The 24,032-nt window shown below is 45.4% G+C and overlaps 1 protein-coding gene across 7 annotated transcripts in view; it reads left to right on the top strand.

Moving 5' to 3' along the window:
- Positions 1–24,032, top strand: part of LOC306914832 (uncharacterized protein) — a 77,985-nt gene that overhangs the window by 20,009 nt on the left and 33,944 nt on the right. For 6 of the 7 annotated variants that reach the window (XM_079492031.1, XM_079492035.1, XM_079492033.1 and 3 more), the window contains 18 exons: positions 75–218; positions 945–1,120; positions 1,773–1,948; positions 4,207–4,431; positions 5,140–5,249; positions 7,375–7,599; positions 7,739–7,832; positions 8,939–9,173; positions 10,018–10,165; positions 10,657–10,831; positions 12,154–12,331; positions 14,485–14,611; positions 15,077–15,196; positions 16,412–16,565; positions 16,660–16,772; positions 20,134–20,284; positions 21,254–21,505; positions 23,088–23,300. In XM_079492031.1, the coding sequence (XP_079348157.1) occupies positions 75–218; positions 945–1,120; positions 1,773–1,948; positions 4,207–4,431; positions 5,140–5,249; positions 7,375–7,599; positions 7,739–7,832; positions 8,939–9,173; positions 10,018–10,165; positions 10,657–10,831; positions 12,154–12,331; positions 14,485–14,611; positions 15,077–15,196; positions 16,412–16,565; positions 16,660–16,772; positions 20,134–20,284; positions 21,254–21,505; positions 23,088–23,300 (3,016 nt within the window). The remainder of the gene's footprint in view (positions 1–74; positions 219–944; positions 1,121–1,772; positions 1,949–4,206; positions 4,432–5,139; positions 5,250–7,374; positions 7,600–7,738; positions 7,833–8,938; positions 9,174–10,017; positions 10,166–10,656; positions 10,832–12,153; positions 12,332–14,484; positions 14,612–15,076; positions 15,197–16,411; positions 16,566–16,659; positions 16,773–20,133; positions 20,285–21,253; positions 21,506–23,087; positions 23,301–24,032) is intronic. The other variant, XM_079492034.1, reaches the window with a different exon arrangement.

Consider the following 24,032-nt stretch of genomic DNA (forward strand, 5'->3'; position numbering starts at 1 on the left):
AAAATTTAGAAAATAACTTCCATCCTCAGATATAGTTCAGCTGTAACTGGGATGCTCCTCTCTTTCCTCTGCAGGTCCTGCAGGAGACTGTAGGGGGTGCTGTAAGTCTAGGAGGTGTCAGCGCCGAGTCCCAGGGCTGCGGCTTCAGACCCAGCCGGCAGGATGTGTTTGAGTTCATCAAACAGTGTGGCGCCGGCGCCGCCAGCGATGCAGACGCAGTGAGTCACTAACACAGTGTCCATATCTTCATTTGTCTTTTTAAATTGAAGACTCCCACACGCTTACGACGCATCGCTGAAGCACGTGTTTATCGTAGTTTGTTGACACTGTTGACACAAGTGCATTTATTTCATACACGTGCACACACCTATGAGACTGGGCATGTAAACGTGCACTATAGGCCTGTCAATCTAAGCTTAAAAAAAAGAAATTCTGACCCAAAATAAATGACAAAAGTAACATTAAAAATAGAGTATTATATAAATTGTGGGTCATGGTAAATTCAGTGGGTTTCTTTGCCTTATATGTTTATAATGCTACTCCAACTTTCAACCCCTGAATTTACCATGATCCACAATTTATATAATACTCTGGATGACCCTAAGGATCATAAAAAACCTTGAACGATTACTTTTGCAATTTATTTTGGGTCAAATCTTAGATTGACTGGCCTACTAGGTACTGATCCACACTCCACAGCTCTCCTCTGTGTGCAATATACCATTTATGGAATCAATAATTAGATTAACCCATTAGAACCATAGCAGATGTACATCTGCTATTTTTGAACATTTTTGAAAAATCTTTAAAGTGTGAGAACAACTGATTTAGAAGACATTATTTTGTAGAATCGGCCTCAGGTCTTTAATAGGCAAAAATGTTAATGCATTTTATCTAATGGAATACTTGGATTGAATGTATCCACACGTCTCGTCCTACTGCAGCTGTCCCACATTGAGTGTGCACTGAGATCCCACTACGGCGTGCATGACAGCCGTGACCTGGGGTTTGGCCCTCTGCGGACCCTGGCAGCCCTGGTCCAGCGCCAGAGAGACATGCTGATTGGAGGAGGACTGAGCCAGGTCTACTATGAGTCAGCCCTGTTCGCCAAACACAGCAGGTAAACTACAAGCTAGTGGTTGTACTGCTGAAATCCTACAGATCCTCCCTTGTATGTCGAAAATGGTCAATTTACGAAATACGATATGTCACTTCTTTGAATATGAATCATCACCTTTAAAAGAAATGATATACGTTTTTGGTAACCCATTTTGACCTGAGATCAGATTCTAAAAATGTCTTCTACATCCTGACAGTTTTCTGAAAAAGCTATGTTTCTGTCAGTCATTCTTCAATTTTTCAAAAATAGCAGACCTACAAGCTCGTAGCACGCCACCGAGTGGCGCGCTACGAGCTTGTAGATCTGTTATTTTTCAATAGCTAAAGCATAACATAATGCTAACACCAAAAGGGGTTCCCGCCCAAAATGGGTTAACTTTATATATGATGATTTCCTTTTTTTGCATAGAAGTGTATATTTGTACGTCTTTAAATGTTCTGATGAATTGAAAATGGAGGACCCTGATGTAAACAAGTCTTAGTGCATTTTATCCTCGTAGCAGATTTTGTATTGACCTGTACTTTCGTTAAACTGTATCCATTCCTACAAACTGTGAATAGAATGTTCAATCAATATCAATCCTGATTCTCTCTCTGTATCCCCCTCTACTTTCTCTCTCGCCATCCCACCCACCCACGCTGCCTCCTGCTAGCAGTGCCGGGGGTCTGTGTGAGTCAGTGGGCCTACTCGGGGAGGTGTCTCAGACCCGGGCCCTGGCCAGTTTGCTCTCCTGTCCCCTCCTGGAGGATCTAGGCCAGTGGAGTCAGTGGGAGCTGGTCTTCAGGCCTCTCCACGGAGCCCTCAAAGATTTCATCGAAAGGCATGCAGGTAGGAATCGGGGACACTGCTGCGGTTAACCCATTTTGGGCGGGAACCCCTTTTGGTGTTAGCGTTATGTTATGCTTTAGCTATTGAAAAATAGCAGATCTACAAGCTCATAGCGCGCCACCGAGTGGCGCGCTACGAGCTTGTAGGTCTGCTATTTTTGAAAAATCGAAGAACGACTGACATAGAAAAATAGCTTTTTCAGAAAACTGTCAGGATGTAGAAGACATTTTTAGAATCTGATCTCAGGTCAAAATGGGTTAAGATCATTTTGTGCATCGTACTGCATTTTTGCTTTTGTCTATATTTAGTCACCCAATTCTGAAGAATATACGTGAGATATGCTGTATTTATACCAGTGGTTCCCAAACTTTTTATCCTGTGACCCAAAAGGCAAATTAGACATTCCTCTGGGACCCAAATTTGTGAAAATGTCAGATCTACAAGCTCACAACGCACCACTTCACGCCACGTTGTGAGCTTGTAGTTCGGCTGTTTTCACTACTTCTTAAACATTTGTTTTCAAATTTATGGAATTTCTTTGATTTCTATTTTGTTTATTGTTTATAGTGACTCATAGGAATAGACTATGTGACAACCAGGTATAGTCTGGTGACCACCCGGAGAGACGGGTGACAGCCGGAATGTAGACGGCACCCGGGTGAGCAGTATGGGTTGGCGCCCCAGCCTGGGTCCTCCGTGAGGAGGAAGCCCAACAAACCTTGGTGAGGCCTTTAGGAGGGCCATTATAATCCACCACTCCTGAATGGAGTGCCTGGTGCTGGGAGTCTGGTGCAACGCACAGGTCCTGGGCCTGGTGAGAGCAGGAGTGGACCTGGTGAGACGTAGGAGGGGCCCGGACAGGAGTCAACCCACAGAGCCTAGTCCTTCCACGCGCCAGAATTTGGTTCTCCCAGTCCCGGCAGAGTAGTTCCGGAGCAACGGATTGATGGACTGATCGAGGGTACAGTAGCTACTGGGACGTAAATCGGGATTTGATCAACCCCGGCTGGGTCGCCTGAGTGAGGGGTATGATGTTGGTAGACCCCTGAGTGGGGGGTATGATGTTGGTAGACCCGAAACCCCGTTGACCTCAGGAAACATCACTGAGGATACGTCCCAGGTGCATCCATGCAATGTATTTTTTAGTTAAGAAATTACTTTGGTATTAATTCATGAAAACTGTTAAAAAATGTAGGGACCCTTAAAAATGTGTCCGCGACCCACAAATGGGTTTTGGGAAACAGTGCTGTATGTAGATCGATAGATACTGTAGATCAGGGGTGCCCACACATTTATGACGTGAGATCTACTTTCAAAATGACCAGCTCAACAAGATCTACCCACTGAAAAAATAAGTGTACCATTGCTGAAAATAGTTTAAATATATAATGTACCTGGGGGGGCTTTGGAATAGGGAGAAATTATGTCAAAATATGTCCCCCCCCGTATTTAACTTAAACGCCCAATGCATTCTCAATGGCAATAGCACAAACTTTGGCATGCTACTAGTCCTACATACTTACACCTAGAAACCCCATTCAAAACTATTTAGGTTCATCTTACGGTGGACATGTTTGCCTGAAAAGAAATCTTTGAAATGTTTCATAGTTTTAGAAATATATTGCTTTCAAATTTGAGAAATTCACAATGGCACTCAATGGCAGATATTGGCACGTCAAAAAAGCACTTTCACCTAGAAACTCCACACTCACACTTTTTATAATTCAGCTTACTGTGGAGACACATGCTGAAACTTTTTTACTTTGAAATGATTTGTAGTTTCGGAGTTATTTAACTTAAACTCCCAATGCACTCTCAATGGCAGGGGTGCCCACACTTTTTTGACTTGAGAGCCACTTTCAAAATGACTATGATGCAACAAGATCTACCCACCAAAATAATGATCAGATCGCATTGCTGAAATTTGTTTACCTGGGGGGGTAAACAAAGGTCTCCTGTCTTGCTGTTTCCTTACTCCACAGTATATAACTTTGTAATGCTACTGACGTTTGTGCACAACAATCTTGAAAACAAAGTAATACATTGTAGGTTTGAGCTGACAGGCCCTTCTAAATGTCAATCAAGTCACCTTAATTCAAGTGGCAAAATTTAAATTAAATATATATTTTTAGGGGCATGTAATGTGATCTACCTGCACAGCCCTTGTGATCTACTGGTAGATCGCGATCTACCTTTTGGGCACCCATGCTGTAGATACTACCAAACCATTTACAATCTTTGGTTTAATGTGCTTTCAGTGGACACAGACCTGGCAGCCTTGGAGGTGTCTCCAGACGTCCTGCTCAGGATCACCACCTCCACGGGGGACAAGCTCTTCTCCCAGGCCGCCATGGCCCTCGACCCCGTCGGCACGGCCGGCCACCTGGTGTCCATGGTGGTGGCCGACGGCATAGCCAACGCTCCCACGGCCCTCCTGGCCAATCACCTGGAGACCTCACTGGCAGAAGCTGTGGCTAAAGAAGGTAGTGGACTGGAGGAGTATACTACAGTACAGTACTCTACCTTTTTGATATGCTAACCAGGGATGTCCCGATCAAGTTTTTTTTCCATCCATCCATCCATCCATCCATCCATCCATTCATCCATCCATCCATTCATCCATCCATCCATCCATCCATCCATCCATCCATTCATCCATCCATCCATCCATTCATTCATTCAGGTATTTTAAGAGCATGAATTGTGCAAAACTGCAATCATTGGCAAAAAAATCAAGCTGCGGAAAGTGAAAATAAAAAGGGATTTACACTTTAAGTACAGCAGGAAAAACAAAAAAGCTCAGTACGGTATGCATTAGGCATGTAACGATATATCGTATATCGATATATATCGATATTAATCCCGACGATATGAATCGATTCATTGAAATAAAAAAATCGATTTAAAAAAAAATATATATATATATATATATATATTTATTTATTTTTATATCGTGAAAAATCGTATCGTGAACCTCATATCGTGATACGAATCGTATCATGAGTTGAGTGAATCGTTACATGCCTAGTATGCATGTATCAAAATAGGATGGTCAATGAGTGTGAATTACATTTTTAGTTGTTCATCACAATATACAGTATAAGAAACATAAGAATTGCAACCTCGACAATTTCCGACGTGGTACAAATGTATTCTACATTCATGACGTGGTTATTATTATTTTTTGCTAGATTTGTCGCAGGCTGAAGAGGACATCTCGTGTTACGGCACCGTGGCCCGGTTCCTCTTGGATTGTGTGGTCCGAATCCCCACCAGAACCTGCCAGGCCCTGCTGAAGCAGGTCAGTGGCACTTCTATTACAAACTGGAATATTATCCCGTTTAGGCCTGACCTCGAAATTGAAAAAAAAAATCTTCTAAATCCTCCAGTTTTCTGAAATAAATATTTTCACGCTTTTTCAAAAATAGCAGACCAACAAGCTCGTAGCGCGCCACTCGGTGGCGCGCTATGAGCTTGTAGGTCTGCTGTTTTTCAATAGCTAAATTATAACATAATGTTTAAAACACGGGGGCGGCAGTGACTCAGGGGTAGAGTGGCTGGATGGTAACCGCAAGGTTGCCAGTTCGAACCCGGGCTCCCCCAGAGTTAGCGTCGAAGTGTCGACACTGAACCCCTAATTGCTCCCGATGTGCTGGTTGGTGCCTTGCATGGTTTCCGCTGCCATCGGTGTATGAATGTGTGTGTGAATGGGTGAATGTAATGCACAATCTATGTAAAGCGCCTTGGAGAAAGGCGCTATATAAATGCACCATTTACCAACACCAAAAGGGGTTCCCGCCCAAAATGGGTTATTGCTACAGACGTTGAACTTTGATTTCTCTTTGAAAGAGTCCCCCTGGCTGCTTTACAGACTCGCAGCCTCCAAAGGCGTCACTGACATTTGTTTGATGTTCATTCATCCACATAAAAATGAACTAGAGGATTTTTTCGGGGGGAGAGTTTCATCAGTATAGTAGAGGAATGATTTCACTGTGTTAGAAAAACAGAAAGAAAGATGAGACTTTCAAGCCAGCGTTCCTATTTTTTGGGCAATGGGCATGATGGCATTATAGGCAAACATTTTTCATAAAAATCTAATATTTTCAAAGATTGCGAAAATAGCAGCTCTATAAGCTCACGACTGAAATAAAAGTCAATTTGAGGGTCTGTGACATGTAATTCCCTGAAGTAGTACACTTACTGTTTGACAGACTGTAGCCCAGCCCTGCCTGAAGCAGGAAGACCAATATCTCCACTGGCCAAGGGCAGACTCCCTCTTGCATAAGGGTAGATGTTTGGTTTACCACAAATGTGTTACAGTTGCAATTGGCTCCCACTGTTGGGAGAGGACTAAAAATATACAGATTGTAGCTTAAAGTAATTACATTTGGCAAGTGAAGGGTCACACTCGGAGTGGCAAGATCAGTGGCTTTTTATTTCTCCACATGGATTAAAGTTCTCAGTCGCCATTGGCTGTGTTCAGTCATTTGGATTCCATAGAAGCCAGCATGTTTTCTATGGCCTATTTTATAGTGCTTTGATTGATCAAGTCATAATGCTACTCACGTTAGCATTGTTGGGTTGCTAGCTGGTGTTGTCATTGTCAATAACACTGAAGCACGCCATCTTGTTTTTTTCAATCATCTTTATCTTCTATTCCTTGTCCCCGATGGCATTTCTGTTCAAAACAAGGTTTATTGGCCCGTGGCGGCTGGCGTAGCCGTCTGGGCACCTAGGTTGGTAATCCAGTTTGGCAGCGTGCCGCGGGTTCGACTCCCGCGTGCCGCGGGTTCGACTCCCGATGGCCTTTGCTGCATGTCACCCCCCCCCCCCCCCCCCAACTCTCTCCCCATTTCCTGCCAGTCTACTTTCCAATCTATCAAATAAAGGCAGAAAAAGCAACAAAAAAAAGAAATCGTAAAACAAAAAACAGCCGCTGTGGGAGACCAGAAGTGATATGTGATAACACACTATTTTGACATAACATCAGGTCGGGGATTTTTGGCTCTTCAAAATAAGGTTTGAATGAGGGTGAAATGCTGGCGTGAATTATATTGAAGTTTTTAATAATTCCTGGCAGATTAAGTGTTGATGAACAAATGTTTCGGCTATCCAGCCTTCGTCAGTGTTGTGCGTTTCGGCTATCCAGCCTTAATCAGTGTAATGCATTTCTGGGCCAAAGTTTGTTCATTTTCAAGGCATATGCAGAAATAAAAACTCACTGATCTTGCCAATCTGAGTGCAACCATTCACTCATTCATTGTTTTAAGAGGACAACGCACCAGGGGAGTCAGAGCACAGTGGTAACAAAAAGTTTATTTCGCTTTAGGACATTAGTCTTAATAGTCATACTGTATGAAATAGGCTACACTCTGGGTCTTTCAATGAAAATGCGCGTGTGTTTGTGCCGCCGGTGTGCCTTCCAGGTGTTTCTGGAGCCTTTCTCCCGTGTTTTGGGCCAGGCCAAGTCCAAAGCGGTGCTGCTCAGCGTGGCCCGGTCCGACCCACGCCACCTGAACCGTCTGCACCAGCTGGGCATCCTACTGGGCATCACGGACTGGGTCAAGGATTATCACAGCAAACTGGTACCTCCACAGAAGCCCAGCCATCCTTGCACAGCACCTGTTGTAGTGCAGCGCAAGCGGCGCAAGGTCAGACGCTAAGCCACAATGAATAGCTCATAATGCTCTGCTTTTTCACTGTGGAATGAAATGTGAGATGCATTTGATTAATAAGGCTCATCCTCTGAATTGGTTTTGATTTGGTTTGATTTTGGTTTGTTGCTTTTAGTCTAATCTGGTGGATTCTGTGAGCAGTGAAGATGAGGATCTTGAGGATGCCAACGTGGACGACAGTCTCAGCTCCTCTCAGGCGCAACAACAAGGTGAGTCTGAGCCGCAGCTAACCAACATGGCGCCATGTCTTTATAAGTCTTCATACAGTATGAGTGTTAGATTTAACCACTTAACCCATTTTGACCTGAGATCAGATTCTAAAAATGTCTTCTACATCCTGACAGTTTTCTGAAAAAGCTATGTTTCTATGTCAGTCGTTTTTCGATTTTTCAAAAATAGCAGACCTACAAGCTCGTAGCGCGCCACTCGGTGGCGCGCTATGAGCGTGTAGATCTGCTATTTTTCAATAGCTAAAGCATAACATAATGCTAACACCAAAAGGGGTTCCCGCCCAGAATGGTTTAAACATTTGGTGAAAATAGCAGATCTACAAATGTGTGAGCTATTTTATGTCTGCATTTGTTTTTGTGCAGAGATCAGGGGCCAAGTATAGATAGATCCCTGACACCGGTCAACGAAGTATGCAGGGTTTAAGTAGTTATGCCCTACCTACGGTATATACTTTGTCGTAAGACGAATACAGACAATATCCAATCTACAAGCTTGTGGACAAGCTTGTATAATTATGTTATATCTTTGAACATTTCCTTATTTTCCTTTCAATTTGAATGTTTTTGAGAATCTTCAACTCTCTGTCATGCCCAACATAAGGATGCCATCCATGTTCAAAGTAGTTAAGTCTGATAGTGTTAAAAAAGAAAAAATATATATATACATTTTTAAACTGCACTTGCCCTAGCCTAGCCCCTTAGATAGCACTTTATGTAGACTTAGATAGTATTTTAAACAGACTTATAGCATGTTACGTAGACAGCACTAGAATTGCATTTTATGTAGTCATAGCACTTTATAGTACACATGTATTTTATATAATATAGTATAGTATGTATAGTTTACATAGATACTCCACTGTTACGTTCTTAGCTTACGCATGTTTCATGATAACTGCTTTTTATATTATGTGATGTATGCCATGCTTTTTTGTAAGTCACTCTGGATTAAGAGCGTCTGCTAAATGCCTAAATTGTAAACTGTGAGTCAAATTAACGCTCACCGAGGATTTAGTGGCGAGGGAGCTGGAGGTTAATATCTAATTATGTTGGTTGATTATTGCCGCATACCCTCCTGTAATCAGATGTGGTGGAGGAGGAGGATCTTGAGGAAGAAGATGAAGAGCTGTATGAGTTAACCTCTGTGCCTAATGGAGAGGCGCACAGCTTCAGCCCAAGGCAGAGTGAAGCAGAAGGAAGCAATGTGGACGAGGAGGAGGAGGTACAGGTGGAATTGATCATTTCCGACGAAGAGGATGCCGCCAGTAGCCAATCGGAGAGTGCGGTAAACCTCCAGGAAGTCATCATCAATGACATCAGGTTTGTCCTTATTTAAAACGTTTACAACATGGCTGTGTGTGTGTGTGTGTGTGTGTGTGTGTGTGTGTGTGTGTGTGTGTGTGTGTGTGTGTGTGTGTGTGTGTGTGTGTGTGTGTGTGTGTGTGTGTGTGTGTGTGTGTGTGTGTGTGTGTGTGTGTGTGTGTGTGTGTGTGTGTGTGTGTGTGTGTGTGTGTGTGTGTGTGTGTGTGTGTGTGTGTGTGTGTGTGTGTGTGTGTGTGTGTGTGTGTGTGTGTGTGTGTGTGTGTGGCAAACCGTTGGACAGATCAGTGCCAAATATCTTGTGCACACTGCCTTCATGCCAGAGAAGGATATATTTAAATATTTTACTTTTATTTCATAATGGATGGAAGTCAATTGTGCTCTGATTGAGCTGAAGAAAAGCATAGGTTTGGAGTCGTACATCTTAGATATGTCATAGTCAAAAGAGTCATACATCTTAGATATGTCATAGTCAAAAGATTTGCTGACGTAGGGCACTCGGGTGGCGCAGTGTTAAACCTGCCTCCTGCTTTGTAGACGCTCCACAAAGCAGGAGGCAGGTTTAGTGTAGACTCTACACAAACACAATTGGCACGTGTTCAGGGGAGGGTGACATAAGTCCACGCACGCAGTCCTACGGGCTGGGGTGGCGTCTGTGTCAGCAGGGAGTGTTGTGTGGGGGGAGTAGGACAGGGGAAAGATCCACATTGGAGCCACTCTGTTGTGGATCCACATGACAAGATCTGTTGTAGTTTATTGAAGCATTTTCTTCAAGTTGTACAGCTTATATGCAGTAGTGTCCTAAATCAAGATTCTCGCCCCTTCTTCTCATGTTATCTAACAGGAAAAGCGAGTTCGGTGTCGGCGTGGAGTTGAATGCCGAGGGAGAGAAGCTCATGAAGGTCCACCAGGACAGGCTAGGCCGAAGTCTGGACCGGCTCTCTGCCGAGCTGTACAGCAAAGACACGCACTTTGTTCTGGAGCTCATCCAGGTGGTTAACGCCTTTTCTCGTAAACTAGATTAACCCATTTAGCCCTGACGTCGAAATTAAAAAAATGTCTTCTAAATCCTGACAGTTTTCTGAAAGTTTCTATATCAGTGGTTCTCAATATTTCATTTCAAGGAGCCCAAAAATGATATGTAATTGGCCACCGACCCCCACCTGAAAATGTTAATCCAGGAACCCCTCGGAAGCAAAGATTTGAGTTAAAAAACGTTCGCTCTGAAAGAATATATATTCAGATTTCCGCCACATTTTCACGATTTTTCAAAAATAGCAGACCTACAAGCTATGAGCTTGTAGATCTGCTATTTTTCAATAGCTAAAGCATAACATAATGCTTAAAACACCAAAAGGGGTTCCCGCCCAAAATGGGTTAAGACTAGACTACTGTTCCAGATGCAGAGAAAAGCATGCAGCATATTGGAGCATGTCCGATGACTCCCAACTGTAACCAGTTCTGTTCAAACCCTTGTCCCCAGAATGCAGATGACAACAGCTACCCGTCGGATGGCACTGTACCCGCCCTGGCTTTCGTGGTGGAGAGAGACTGTATCACCATTCTCAACAACGAGAGCGGCTTCCGGGAGGAGAACATCAGGGCCATCTGTGACGTAGGACGTACCACCAAGGGCAAACACCAATATGGATACATAGGTACAGTACTGTAGCTACGTGAAGGGCGCCTCGGTGAACTATACAAAAAAATTACACCCGTGTGAACTGAGTGGTGCAACTCCGTGTGGGGGGCCCCCGGTGGGTCCCCGGAAATTCCAGACCCACATAAACACGCCCAGGGTGCCAGCCCGGTTCCGGTGAGCCGCCCCGCGTCCGAAACAGTCGAGAAATGACAGAGTTACTGTGTGGGGGAATTAGCATTTAGCAGACACCTCTCTCTCTCTCTCTCTCTCTCTCTCTCTCTCTCTCTCTCTCTCTCTCTCTCTATAGCAGGCAACAGTGCAACACTATCTCTCTCTCTCTCTGTTTCTAGCACAACAGCACCCCTACTGGTACTCTAAACATCGGGACATAGTCACATAGGTTAGGACATAGGGACATTGCTGTTCCTTGGGAGCGGTTGCACCACTCAAAAACATACTTCGAGGCACTCCTGAATGGGCCACTTATGGGCCACCTCATCGACGATGCACTTTGATGCTCATCCTCATGTCAGGATGACCCAATTACTGATAATGCAAACGCTGTCTGGATGCAAAGTAATAGTGATTACCAGTTGCGTTTTCACCATCACGAGTGTTGACCAGCTCTCTCATCTCTCTCGCACGTATTTACCGCGGCGCTCTCTGAGATTACTTCCTGCTCACACTGGCCAAAATATGTCCGTGTCAAGTAGCTGCATGGTAATTAGTCGAGTCCCTTCGTTCCTTGGAGGTTGTGAAATGTCAGCTTCAGCACCTGCTGCTGCCGCTGCTGATAATTACCACAGACAAGACAGCCAGAGGGGACGTCTCCTCTCCTCTTCTTTCTGTTAGCCTGTTCCTATTATGATTACGCAGGTCTACACGTGTCATTCCTTTGAGCCGAGATGAAAGCCAAAGCCTCCTTTAGACTTTCCTGCACAGCGTGGCATTTTCTGTCAACGTCATCAGTTGGAAATTTGTCGTTTTTTGACAAGCGACACAAGTGTAAATGAACCTAGACAGTTTAGTGTCTCATTGTGTATTCATCCGTCTGATGGCCTCTTGTTTAACCCATTTTGACCTGAGATCAGATTCTAAAAATGTCTTCTACATCCTGACAGTTTTCTGAAAAAGCTATGTTTCTATGTCAGTCGTTCTTCGATTTTTCAAAAATAGCAGACCTACAAGCTCGTAGCGCGCCACTCGGTGGCGCGCTATGAGCTTGTAGATCTGCTATTTTTTCAATAGCTAAAGCATAACATGATGCTAACACCAAAAGAGGTTCCCGCCCAAAATGGGTTAATGCTGTCTTGGTGTTTGTGGCTGAACGCTTTGCAGGACAAAAGGGCATCGGCTTCAAGTCGGTGTTCAAAGTCACAGACTGTCCCGAGGTCCACTCCAACGGTTTTCACCTCCGCTTCGACAAGAACTGCGGCCCCATGGGATACATCCTGCCACACTGGGTGGAGGACGAGAGGCCGCTGGACATGAACCTGAATGGAATTGATGAGCAAAGGTGAGACGAGGACACTTGACACATTTTTACACCCATGCTGATTATCTTGTTTTCACCCGTGTGTGTTTGTCTGTGTATTTGCTAATCAACATTCCGTGCGGCACGTATTGAGATGTGCACCGGACACAGACGGAGAGTATGAGAAACACATGGAGTAGAGACAAAACTCTGCACACCATCTTGAACTAAGACTTCGAAGAATGTTAGGAAGGGACTAGTGGACAAGAGATCCAGTAGAAGTCATTTTACACTTGGTTGCATGCTGAAGATATTTTCAGCAAGTATAAAAATAGTCATTACGACGTCATCAAGGCCCGCCAAAATACATTTTAGTCGACTAAATCAACTGTAGATTTAGTCGACTAAAATTCTCATGACATTTAGTCGACTAAAACTAAACGAACACTAACACATTCCAGTTGACTAAAATGTGACTAAAACTAAATTTGCTGCCAAAAACAACACTGTAGTAGAGGCATACAACAAAGCCAGGTGCACTAAAGGACATCCAGTATGTATGAAGTGGGTAAGACTCACATCAACTCACATCAACTAGGACACACCTGGGGCACATGGTAATGAGTCAATAAAACAATGATTACACATGACATCAATAAACCAGTTAGGCATCATGAAATGACACATCAGCACTCGGTGTCAAGCAGTGACTCAGCGTAAATCAACATGAAAGGTTAGGTTAATTAATAGCTTAAATTACATGACATGCTCTCATCAGATGTCTGGTAATATTAAGGGCAATATTATCCGTCATTCCAACATCAATATCATTCCCCCTAAAAAAAGAATGTCCTACACAAAGTCTGAAATCAAATGTAATGCAAAAGAAGAGAGACACACACGTACACACAGATATTGGAGAGATAGATGCCATACCTCGCACACCTTTGACGTACAATCGTACATAATGTGTGCATGTGCAGCGGACAGAGACAAGGAGACACTGAGTGCAACTGTTTCTACTTTTATTATGCAATCGTTTATTAACCCATTTTGACCTGAGATCAGATTCTAAAAATGTCTTCTACATCCTGACAGTTTTCTGAAAAAGCTATGTTTCTATGTCAGTCGTCAGTCATTTTTCAAAAATAGCAGACCTACAAGCTCGTAGCGCGCCACTCGGTGGCACGCTATGAGCTTGTAGATCTGCTATTTTTCAATAGCTAAAAGGGGTTCCGCCCAAAATGGGTTAAACACTTGTGTACGGTAGGAGAAAACATGGCAGAAAGTCCTAACAAAAGAGTCAACAGACCTACTGGGTCGAGACTGAGGGGAGAGCTTCATTCAGACCTTTTCTACAAATGCCATCTAAATCAGTGGTTCTCAAACATTTTTTCTGTCAAGGATCCCGAAAATGTATTTGGCCACGGACCCCCATCTGAACATGTTTGGTGCCAGGGACCCCCAGAAGAGAATATTTATGTTTAATTCATTTTTCAAATAATTTCAAGATTTTTCAGAAATAGCACAAGCTCACACACACACACACACACACACACACACACACACACACACACACACACACACACTGTAAGCTTGTATATCTGCAATTCTTTGAGAACCAATAGCTATGTTAGGAAAAATATTCTGTATGAGGGTTTTCTTTTGGCAATATCTGTAGAGGGCGCAGTGGAGTAACTAAAAGTATTTTTTTCCCGGTGGAATAATAATCCCTTTCTGGCCAAAAAGTACCTTTTTATATGTGTGGTGGGGGGCTCAGAGTGCTCCCACTAAGGAAAGTAGGCTTTCTAATGACACAACCCGCCTTTGTATTGGTGAGAAGCAAAAACGTTCTTTTTATTTACGCTGGTCTGCATTTATGCGAGCCCCGGAAGTCATCGGTAACATAGTTCTAAATTCAACGGCATTAGAGCTATGGACCAGAGCTAGTGGCAGAGTAGAAACGTCCGATTCCCCCCCCACCCTCCCCCCCCCCCCCCCCCCCCCCCCCGCTGTGCGCACCAACTTACATGTCCAGGGGCTCCTTCGGTCGCCTGTCTCCTATATTAGGTGTCTTACTGGTCTATAGCGGTACTAGACAACATATAAAAGCAACACGGTTGCTTTCCCGGTTTTTAACGGGTTCAGGCTGTGCCTCGTCAAAAACATGCTTCCTTCTGCTCCCGTCCTGGCAGCTGGACCACTAGGATCTGCCTTCCTCTGCGCTCGGAGAGCCACCAGACCAGGAACCTGTTCCACGATGTTCACCCCTCACTGCTTCTCTTCCTGCATCGCCTACGCTCCATCACCATCTACAACCAGGTGTGTGTTACTGTTAACCACTTAGACCTCTCTATACTTAGTCAAACGGATCTGAGCAGCTGCAACCGTACCATAATCTGCTCCGGATCACTTCGCCGGATATAGCCGATCTGGTAATTTTGGGGACGAATGTTCCCCCGAGAATAGGGATGCTTGGGGTTAATGGGCACCCACGAATGCATGCAAATGGACACAGACAAGTGTACTGTATGCACGTGTACACACACACACACACACACACACATTTTCCCCTGCGGCTGTCAAAGCCCTGACTGAGGACCGGTAAAAAATAAAGAATTTAAACTAAGGATCCAGAGCAGCTGCTCCAAATGTTACACAATGTACATACATAGACAAGTGAAATTCATGTATTATGTATGTATGCCTTCTTCCTGCACATTCCCCATCGCTGCTAAAGATCTCTCCCTCTCTACCCCCCCCCCCCCCCCCCCATTCTTTTGGCAGAGTAAAAGAGAGGCTGTGACTATGACCCGCAGAGATCTGAGTCACAGTGTGCTGGAGGTAGAGCACCCGGAAGGGACGGAGCGATGGCTGGTGGTCAAACGCACACTGCTTCCCAAGAAGGTACTCTAGCAACCCCATCCATTCCTGTTCTGTCTCTTTGCTTTGATGGTGAGCGATTTGGGTCCCGTGTTTTAACCCATTTTGACCCGAGATCAGATTCTAAAAATGTCTTCTACATCCTGACAGTTTTCTGAAAAAGCTATGTTTCTATGTCATAGCAGACCTACAAGCTCGTAGCGCGCCACTCGGTGGTGCGCTACGAGCTTGTAGATCTGCTATTTTTCAATAGCTAAAGCATAACATAATGCTAACACCAAAAGGGGTTCCCTCCCAGAATGGGTTAACGGGAACGAGGCAACACCTCTTCCAGAGACGGAATGAAATTCGCTCGGGCAGAATGTATTTTCTCACTGTTTGTGTTATATAAGCATTTCTCTGTACACCTCCTCTTATAAGTCAATGTGTGTGCGTGCGCGTGCGTTTGTTCGTGCGTGTGTGCACTGCACCCCCTGCTGGGCCTCATGCAAATTCCCTCATTAGCCAGGCATTGTGGTTTTATTTCTACCGTTGGGATAGAAAACAATCCAACGACAATGATCCAGACAGACTCACAAAGGCTTTGGTGTAAACACACCCACACACACACACACACACACACACACACACACACACACACACACAAGCTTCACCAGACAGCTGCGGTAATGCTTAATAAGCTGTCAGGTAGAAATAGGCTTTTCCATCCTGAAACTGCCTATCTTGTTCAGAGACCTTCTATATTCTCTTATGAGAGAGAGAGAGAGAGAGATTCTAGTTGCCTGGAGTTGGGTTATATAAGAAACAAAATGGTCCAGAGCAAGTTCAGACTTGGAGATGAGAGATTCCATACGTCCGGAACAGATTTCAAACGCCATTCAAAGTGCATCTCTGTGTAATGAACTCGGTGAGACGAACGTCCTTTCCCTCTGACTATGACCCTTGACGCCATTGGAAAATGTACCGTTGGTACAGACCCATTTTGACCTGAGATCAGATTCTAAAAATGTCTTCTACATCCTGACAGTTTTCTGAAAAAGCTATGTTTCTATGTCAGTCGTTCTTCGATTTAAAAAAAATAGCAGACCTACAAGCTCGTAGCGCGCCACTCGGTGGCGCGCTATGAGCTTGTAGATCTGATATTTTTCAATAGCTAAAGCATAACATAATGCTAACACCAAAAGGGGTTCAACTGGCAGGCTGAAAAGTGGTGGTTTTTGTGTGGTTTTTTGCCTTAAGATCAAAGAGGATGTGGAGTCTACAGAGATTGCCCTGGCCTTCCAGCTGGGAGACGACATCACGGGAAGTGACCTCATGGGAACGCAGCCTCAGAAACAGCCCGTCTTTGCCTTCCTGCCCCTCCGCAGTTTTGGCTTCCGCTTCATCGTCCAAGGTGAACTCACGCACGGATCATCACACGCATTGTCGCCAATTATTAACGGGGACCGTGGGATTCATGTCTGCTCTCGTCTCTCCTACCACTCTAGGTGACTTTGACATCCCGTCTTCACGCGAAGATGTGGACAGAGACAGTTCATGGAACCAGTGGCTTCGCTCCGAGATACCACAACTCTTCCTGCAGGCCATGGATGTCTTCTCGGTAAGAGACTTGGCTCGATGGGTGGGTGGATGGGTGGGTGGGTGGATGGGTGGGTGGGTGGATGGGTGGTTAGATGGATGGTGAATGGATGGATGGGTGGGTGGGTGGGTGGGTCTATGGGTGGGTGGGTCTATGGGTGGATGGATGGATGGATGGTAGACAGATGGATAGATGGGGCAGATACTGTAGAGCAGTAAACTGTGCTGGTGTACAATTACAATTTACAATTTAGGCATTTAGCAGACGCTCTTAATCCAGAGCGATTTACATTAAGCAAGAACAAAAAGCATGGGAATACATCACATATGTAAAATGCATTTATCGCGAAACATGCGTAAGCTAAGAACGTGACTAGAACATATCTATATAATGACACTATACATATAAACTATAACTAGAACATATCTATATAATGACACTATACATATAAACTATACATATATGCTATACTATGCTGTACATATATACTATGAAGTGCTATGACTACATACAATGCACTTATTGTGCTGTCTACATGACATGCTATAAGTCTGTTTCAAATGCTATATAAGTCTAAGAAGTGCTGTCTAAGGGGGGTAGGGTAAGTGCTATGGGCCATGATGGAGTCTGAAAAGGTGGGTTTTCAGACTACGGCGGAAGATCGGGAGTGATGCTGCAGTTCTGATTGCAACGGGAAGTGCATTCCACAGTTTTGGGGCCAGAAGGGAGAAGAGTTTGGGACGTGTGGAGCGTTGTCCCGGCGTTTTTAGTGAGGGTACTTCCAGCTTCCCTGCGTTAGCTGATCTGAGGGCGCGGGAGGGTTTGTAGGGTTCAATCATGCTGGCAAGATATGGGGGAGCCATACCTTTGGTTGCTTTAAATGCCAACATCAGAGTTTTGTATTCTGTGCGGGCAGCGACCGGGAGCCAGTGCAGGGAGCGGAGCAGGGGGGAGACATGTGAGAATTTTGGCTGGTTGAAGACCAAGCGAGCTGCGGCATTTTGGATCAGTTGGAGAGGCTTCAGTGCACATGCCGGTAGGCCAGTAAGGAGAGAGTTACAATAGTCAAGTTTTGACAGGACTGTTGTCTGGATTAGGAGCTGGGATGATTCCTGGGTGAGGAACGGTCTAATTCGTCGTATGTTATAGAGTGTGAACCTACAGGATCGAGTGACAGCTGTGATGTGAGTTTTGAACGAGAGCTGACTGTCCAGGACAACACCAAGGTTCCTGGCTGTTGGGACAGACGTTACCAGGGCGTTGTCTACGGAAATAGTTAGCTCCCGCATCGGGCAGGACTTAGCTGGGAAGAAGAGAAGCTCAGTCTTGTCTGGGTTCAGCTTGAGGTGGTTGGAGGACATCCACTGTGAGATGTCAGCCAGGCAAGCAGTGATCTGCTCTTCCACCTGGGTGGCAGAGGGGGGGAAGGATAGAAACAGTTGTGTGTCATCGGCATAACAGTGATAGGATATATTGTGAGCAGAGATGATAGTGCCAAGGGATTTAGTGTACAGTGAGAAAAGGAGGGGACCAAGTACAGATCCCTGTGGGACCCCAGTTTGGAGGGTTCGGGGGGATGATAACAGACCTTTCCAGTAGACCTGGTAGGTCCGGTCGGTGAGGTAAGAGGAGAACCACTTTAGTGCCGTCCCGCCGATGCCTAGATCCGCTAGGGTGTCTAGGAGCAGCTGGTGGTTCACTGTGTCAAATGCTGCTGATAGGTCTAGGAGAATCAGGACTGCAGAGTGGGAAGCAGCCTGGGCAGCATGTAGTGCTTCTGTGACTGCCAGCAGGGCAGTTTCTGTGGAGTGGGCTTTTTGAATCCGGACTGGTTGGGATCCAGCAGGTTGTTATGTGAGAGATGGAGAGAGAGCTGGTTGGAGACAACACGTTCAATGCTTTTTGATAGAAATGAAAGGAGTGATACCGGTCTGTAGTTCTTGACATCTGAGGGGTCAAGGGTTGGTTTCTTGAGGAGTGGTGTTACTCTGGCTGACTTGAGGGCAGATGGGACGCAGCCTGAGGTTACTGAGGTGTTGATGATGGAGGTGATGAAGGGGAGCAGATCAGGTGCGATGGTCTGGAAGATTGGAGACGGGACAGGGTCGAGAGGACAGGTGGTAGGTCTAGTGGAAGTCACTAGTTGTAGGACCTCGTCTGGGGAAAGAGGAGAGAAGGAGGACATGCATAGTATGTTGGGGTTAGTGTTGGTTGAGTCAGATGCCACTTTATGGGGGAGGGGGGGGAAGGAGCTGCTGATATCGTCAACCTTCTTCTCGAAGTAGTTGACAAAAACATCAGCAGTGAGGGATGAAGGTTGAGTGGGGGGAGGGGGCTTAAGGAGGGAGGAGAAAGTGGAGAAGAGCTTCCTTGGGTTAGAAGTACAGGATTGGATTTTGGTGTGGTAGAAAGAGGTTTTAGCAGTGGTTAGTGAGAGGGAGAAGGCAGAGAGGAGTGAGTGAAAGTGGGATAGGTCATCAGGTAGCTTTGTCTTGCGCCACTTCCTTTCGGCTGCCCTTAGAGGTGTTCGTTCAGATCTGAGAGTTTCAGATAACCAGGGAGCCGGTGGACATGAGCGAGCTGGCCTGGATGATAGCGGGCAGTGTTGGTCGAATGCAGATGAGATAGAGGAGAGGAAGGATGAGGTTGCAGAGTCAGGTGAGAGAGAGAGGAAGGACTCCAGGGAGGGTAGAGAGGAGAGAATAGAGGATGAGAGGGAGGAGGGGTTTAGGGATTTGAGATTGCGTCGGGTGGTGACGTTAGGAGGGTTAGTGGGTTTAGGCGGGAGGGTGGAGAGAGAGAGGGAGAAGGCTATGAAGTGGTGGTCAGACCTAATTAACGGAGTAACAGAGAGTGTAGAGGGAGAGCAGGCTCTGGAGAACACAAGGTCCAAAACATTACCAGCCTTGTGAGTGGGAGGGGAGGGAGATAGTGAGAGGTCAAATGAGGCCAGAAGGGATGTAACGGGAAGATACTTCTCTGCTGTAGGTAGGTTGAAATCGCCCAGTAGGATCAGGGGGGTGCCATCTTCCGGAAATGAACTAATCAGGGAATCTAGTTCTTCCAGGAAGTTCCCAAGAGTACCCCTTGTGGTGCGGTGGAGCGGTTTCAGGTGTTATCCAGGGATGCACCGAATATTCCCGAGATGATTTTGTTAGGCTATTTAATATTTGTTTTAATTTCTTGAATTAATATTTCTTTATATTTTGCAATAATTCAACTGTATGGTATCATGCTAATGTGCAACGTGGGGGGTTGTACTGTAGGTAACTGGGGGGTGCACGGCCAAGAGCGTTTGGGAACCACTGCTGTAGAGGGATCTTAACAAACTATTTTGGTTACCCCCCCCCCCCCCCCCCCCTTTGTTTTGTCCCTGCTACAGAACCACCCAGAGTTCAGTGGGCTGAAGGGCCTATGTCACTTCCTGCAGTTTGTCCCCTTGCCTGATGAGGTGCTTGATTTCTTCAAGCCTGTTGCCGGGCAGATTATACAGCTGCTGAAGGGCAAGGCCTTCCTACCTACACTCGGCCCAGGTACCACCCAACAACCCACCCCCCGCTCTTTGTGACCGCGTGCTGGTGGTGTTCTATTGGTGCAGAGAATCCGTATCGCTGCCACATTGTTATATCGTTCTGTCCCACTCCAATCTTTCAAAATGCACCCTGCCCTCCAGCATTAATGCAAATGTCAGTGCTGTGCTCATTTTAATCATAACAATAATAGGCCTTTTTCTCAGCAGCCATCATATTGACATATATAATGTTACTTCAGAGTCAAGGTGCCGATATTGTGTAAGTTGGCTCACTGGAAAGGCTGGGATCATCCCTATGTTCCCCAGGTTCTATGTTCCCCACTTACCTTAGGGTTTAGGGTTAGCTTTATAGGTTTCTGGTTTAAGGACTTCAGTGTTTTGTACTATACAATTGTAAAAGTACAGAACAAAGAATGTTTGTTTTTGCCATCTTTGTTGAATAGTCTGAGCAATTATGTTTTATTTTATGCCGGTGTTAATTTTTAGTTGGCTAAGACTAGATACTGGTAGTTTAAGTAGCCTAGGCAGGCCTAAAGTTCAATGGATTGTTCAAAGACGGAGCTTAAATCAGAATTTCCTACTAAAAGTTACTAAGTTGCTAAAATATTTTAGTCTTACTAGAATTACTAAAATTACTAGGTTAGGTTTAGGTTTATTCTAAGTGGGGAACAAAGAACCTTTTTTGCATGGTGGGGAACATAGAACCTGGGGAACATAGGTACGCTCCCGAAAGGCTCTGTGACACTAAACGGAACATGGCCTTAACCAGGCGTCCCTATTTTGTCATTATAGCCAAACATTTTCAAACATTAAACGTATGAAAATAAATATATACTGTATGTGTGTGTGTATATATTTATTTATATTGCAGATCTACATGATGATGGGTTCTTATCGAGCCCCCCCAGTGCGGCTGGCCAACGTTTAATTAATTCATTAATTGGTAACACCTCATTCTCTGTCCCTCTAGACGGTGACGTCCTGTTCAAGCTGCCGTCCCAGGTGGCCGTCTGCCAGGACGCCGTGATCCTCGACGTGATTGGCAGAGAGGAACTCGACAGGCACCTGTCACTGGCCTATCTGCACCCGGGCCTGCGTCCCGCCCCGCCCATCTCCCTGCTCTCGCATCTGGGAGTCCGACAGCTCAGGGGTTCGGACGTCACCACGGTGACCACCGCCATGGCCAAGGAGCTGATGCAAGGAGAAGGAGGCATCACTTCAGGTGTGTGTGAATGAGTGTGGGGAGATGCAAGGAGAAGGAGGCATCACTTCAGGTGTGTGTGAATGAGTGTGGGGAGATGCAAGGAGAAGGAGGCATCACTTCAGGTGTGTGTGAATGAGTGTGGGGAGATGCAAGGTGAAGGAGGCATCACTTCAGGTGTGTGTGAATGAGTGTGGGGAGATGCAAGGTGAAGGAGGCATCACTTCAGGTGTGTGTGAATGAGTGTGGGGAGATGCAAGGTGAAGGAGGCATCACTTCAGGTGTGTGAGAATGAGTTTGGGGAGATGCAAGGTGAAGGAGGCATCACTTCAGGTGTGTGTGAATGAGTGTGGGGAGATGCAAGGTGAAGGAGGCATCACTTCAGGTGTGTGTGAATGAGTGTGGGGAGATGCAAGGAGAAGGAGGCATCACTTCAGGTGTGTGTGAATGAGTGTGGGGAGATGCAAGGTGAAGGAGGCATCACTTCAGGTGTGTGAGAATGAGTTTGGGGAGATGCAAGGTGAAGGAGGCATCACTTCAGGTGTGTGTGAATGAGTGTGGGGAGATGCAAGGTGAAGGAGGCATCACTTCAGGTGTGTGTGAATGAGTGTGGGGAGATGCAAGGTGAAGGAGGCATCACTTCAGGTGTGTGTGAATGAGTGTGGGGAGATGCAAGGTGAAGGAGGCATCACTTCAGGTGTGTGTGAATGAGTGTGGGTGAAGGAGGCATCACTTCAGGTGTGTGTGAATGAGTGTGGGTGAAGGAGGCATCACTTCAGGTGTGTGAATGAGTGGAGAAGGAGGCATCACTTCAGGTGTGTGAATGAGTGGAGAAGGAGGCATCACTTCAGGTGTGTGTGAATGAGTGGAGAAGGAGGCATCACTTCAGGTGTGTGTGAATGAGTGGAGAAGGAGGCGTCACTTCAGGTGTGTGTGAATGAGTGTGGGTGAAGGAGGCATCACTTCAGGTGTGTGAATGAGTGGAGAAGGAGGCATCACTTCAGGTGTGTGTGAATGAGTGGAGAAGGAGGCATCACTTCAGGTGTGTGTGAATGAGTGTGGGTGAAGGAGGCATCACTTCAGGTGTGTGTGAATGAGTGGAGAAGGAGGCATCACTTCAGGTGTGTGTGAATGAGTGGAGAAGGAGGCATCACTTCAGGTGTGTGTGAATGAGTGTGGGGGACCTTTTTGCCTTTAACGATGAAGATTGACAGGAAACGGGGAGAGAGAGCTGGCAGTGACATTGCATCAAAAGGGTCCACTCAGGAATTGAATCCATCAGAGAATATGTGGTACGCGCCTTAACCACTCGGCTATCGGCCGCCAAGGGGAAGAGGGCCATTAATCAGTCATTGGTCAGTTTGGTCTCAGTTGACCAAGACTTTAAGTTGATTAGTCCTTTTTATGCCTTTTTTGATAGGCTTTTCTGCCTTTTTTGTGTGAAAATGTATCTTAGAAGGTTCAGTTCTCAAATTTGCATTATTGTATTTTGCAAACACAATTTGTTTTATTAAAACGGTTTTATCACCTAGCCGACAAATGGCAATAGTTTAAATTTCTTTTAGATGAGGATATCTCACTAATCACTTGGTGTGTCTTCTAGAGCGTGGCCTGCACCAGCTGGCCAGGCTTCTGGTGTGCAACTTCCGTGCTCTGGAGCATGGCTATGGAGACGTAGACTCCGTCTTACAGACCCTCAAGGAACTACCCATAATCCCACTTGCTGACGGACGCCTGGTGGCACTCAGTGGCGAGGGCGTGTTCTTCCCCATGGAGGAATCCGCCACCAGCAAACGGAAAGACAAAACTCAGACTGGTAGGTTTTAGGTTTTGGTATTTTTTTTAAATTCCGGAAAGAAGTTACTTTTCTACGCTATTCACATTTCTTTAAGATGAACCTGTATATGGTATTGTTCCTTTCTCTGTCTACTCTTTAGAACAACAAACAATTAAATTAATGATGTCTTTAAAGTGTTGATCAAATGATAATTTTCGCTTTGTCTATGTGAATGAATGAATGTCACTTCAAATTCACACAAGAAAATAGTCCAATAATATGTGTATCAAAGTCATAACTAACCGTGTGTGTGTGTGTGTGTGTGTGTGTGTGTGTGTGTGTGTGTGTGTGTGTGTGTGTGTGTGTGTGTGTGTGTGTGTGTGTGTGTGTGTGTGTGTGTGTGTGTGTGTGTGTGTGTGTGTGTGTGTGTGTGTGTGTGTGTGTGTGTGTGTGTGTGTGTGTCATAAGTCATAATGTGCAAATTGATGTACAGTCTGTAGGAATGAAGATGCATTTCTCCATTTAGAAAGTATCTTCATTAGATATTTTTTGAGTGGTGCAAACCACTCCAACAACTGGCTTTGTACCCGTGTTCGTACCAAAAAAATCACACCCGTGTGAACTGAGTGGTGTAAGGTTTTATATAGCATGATCAGCTGTGGTCTGACGTAATGTCTGACGTAATGAAATCACACCCGGGTGAACTGAGTGACCACTTTCCTAGATCTAGGCTATTGATCAGCTCTGATCTGACGTAATGAAATCACACCC

Source organism: Electrona antarctica (genome assembly GCF_951216825.1).
Source record: "Electrona antarctica genome assembly, chromosome: 22".
NCBI lineage: Eukaryota > Metazoa > Chordata > Actinopteri > Myctophiformes > Myctophidae > Electrona > Electrona antarctica.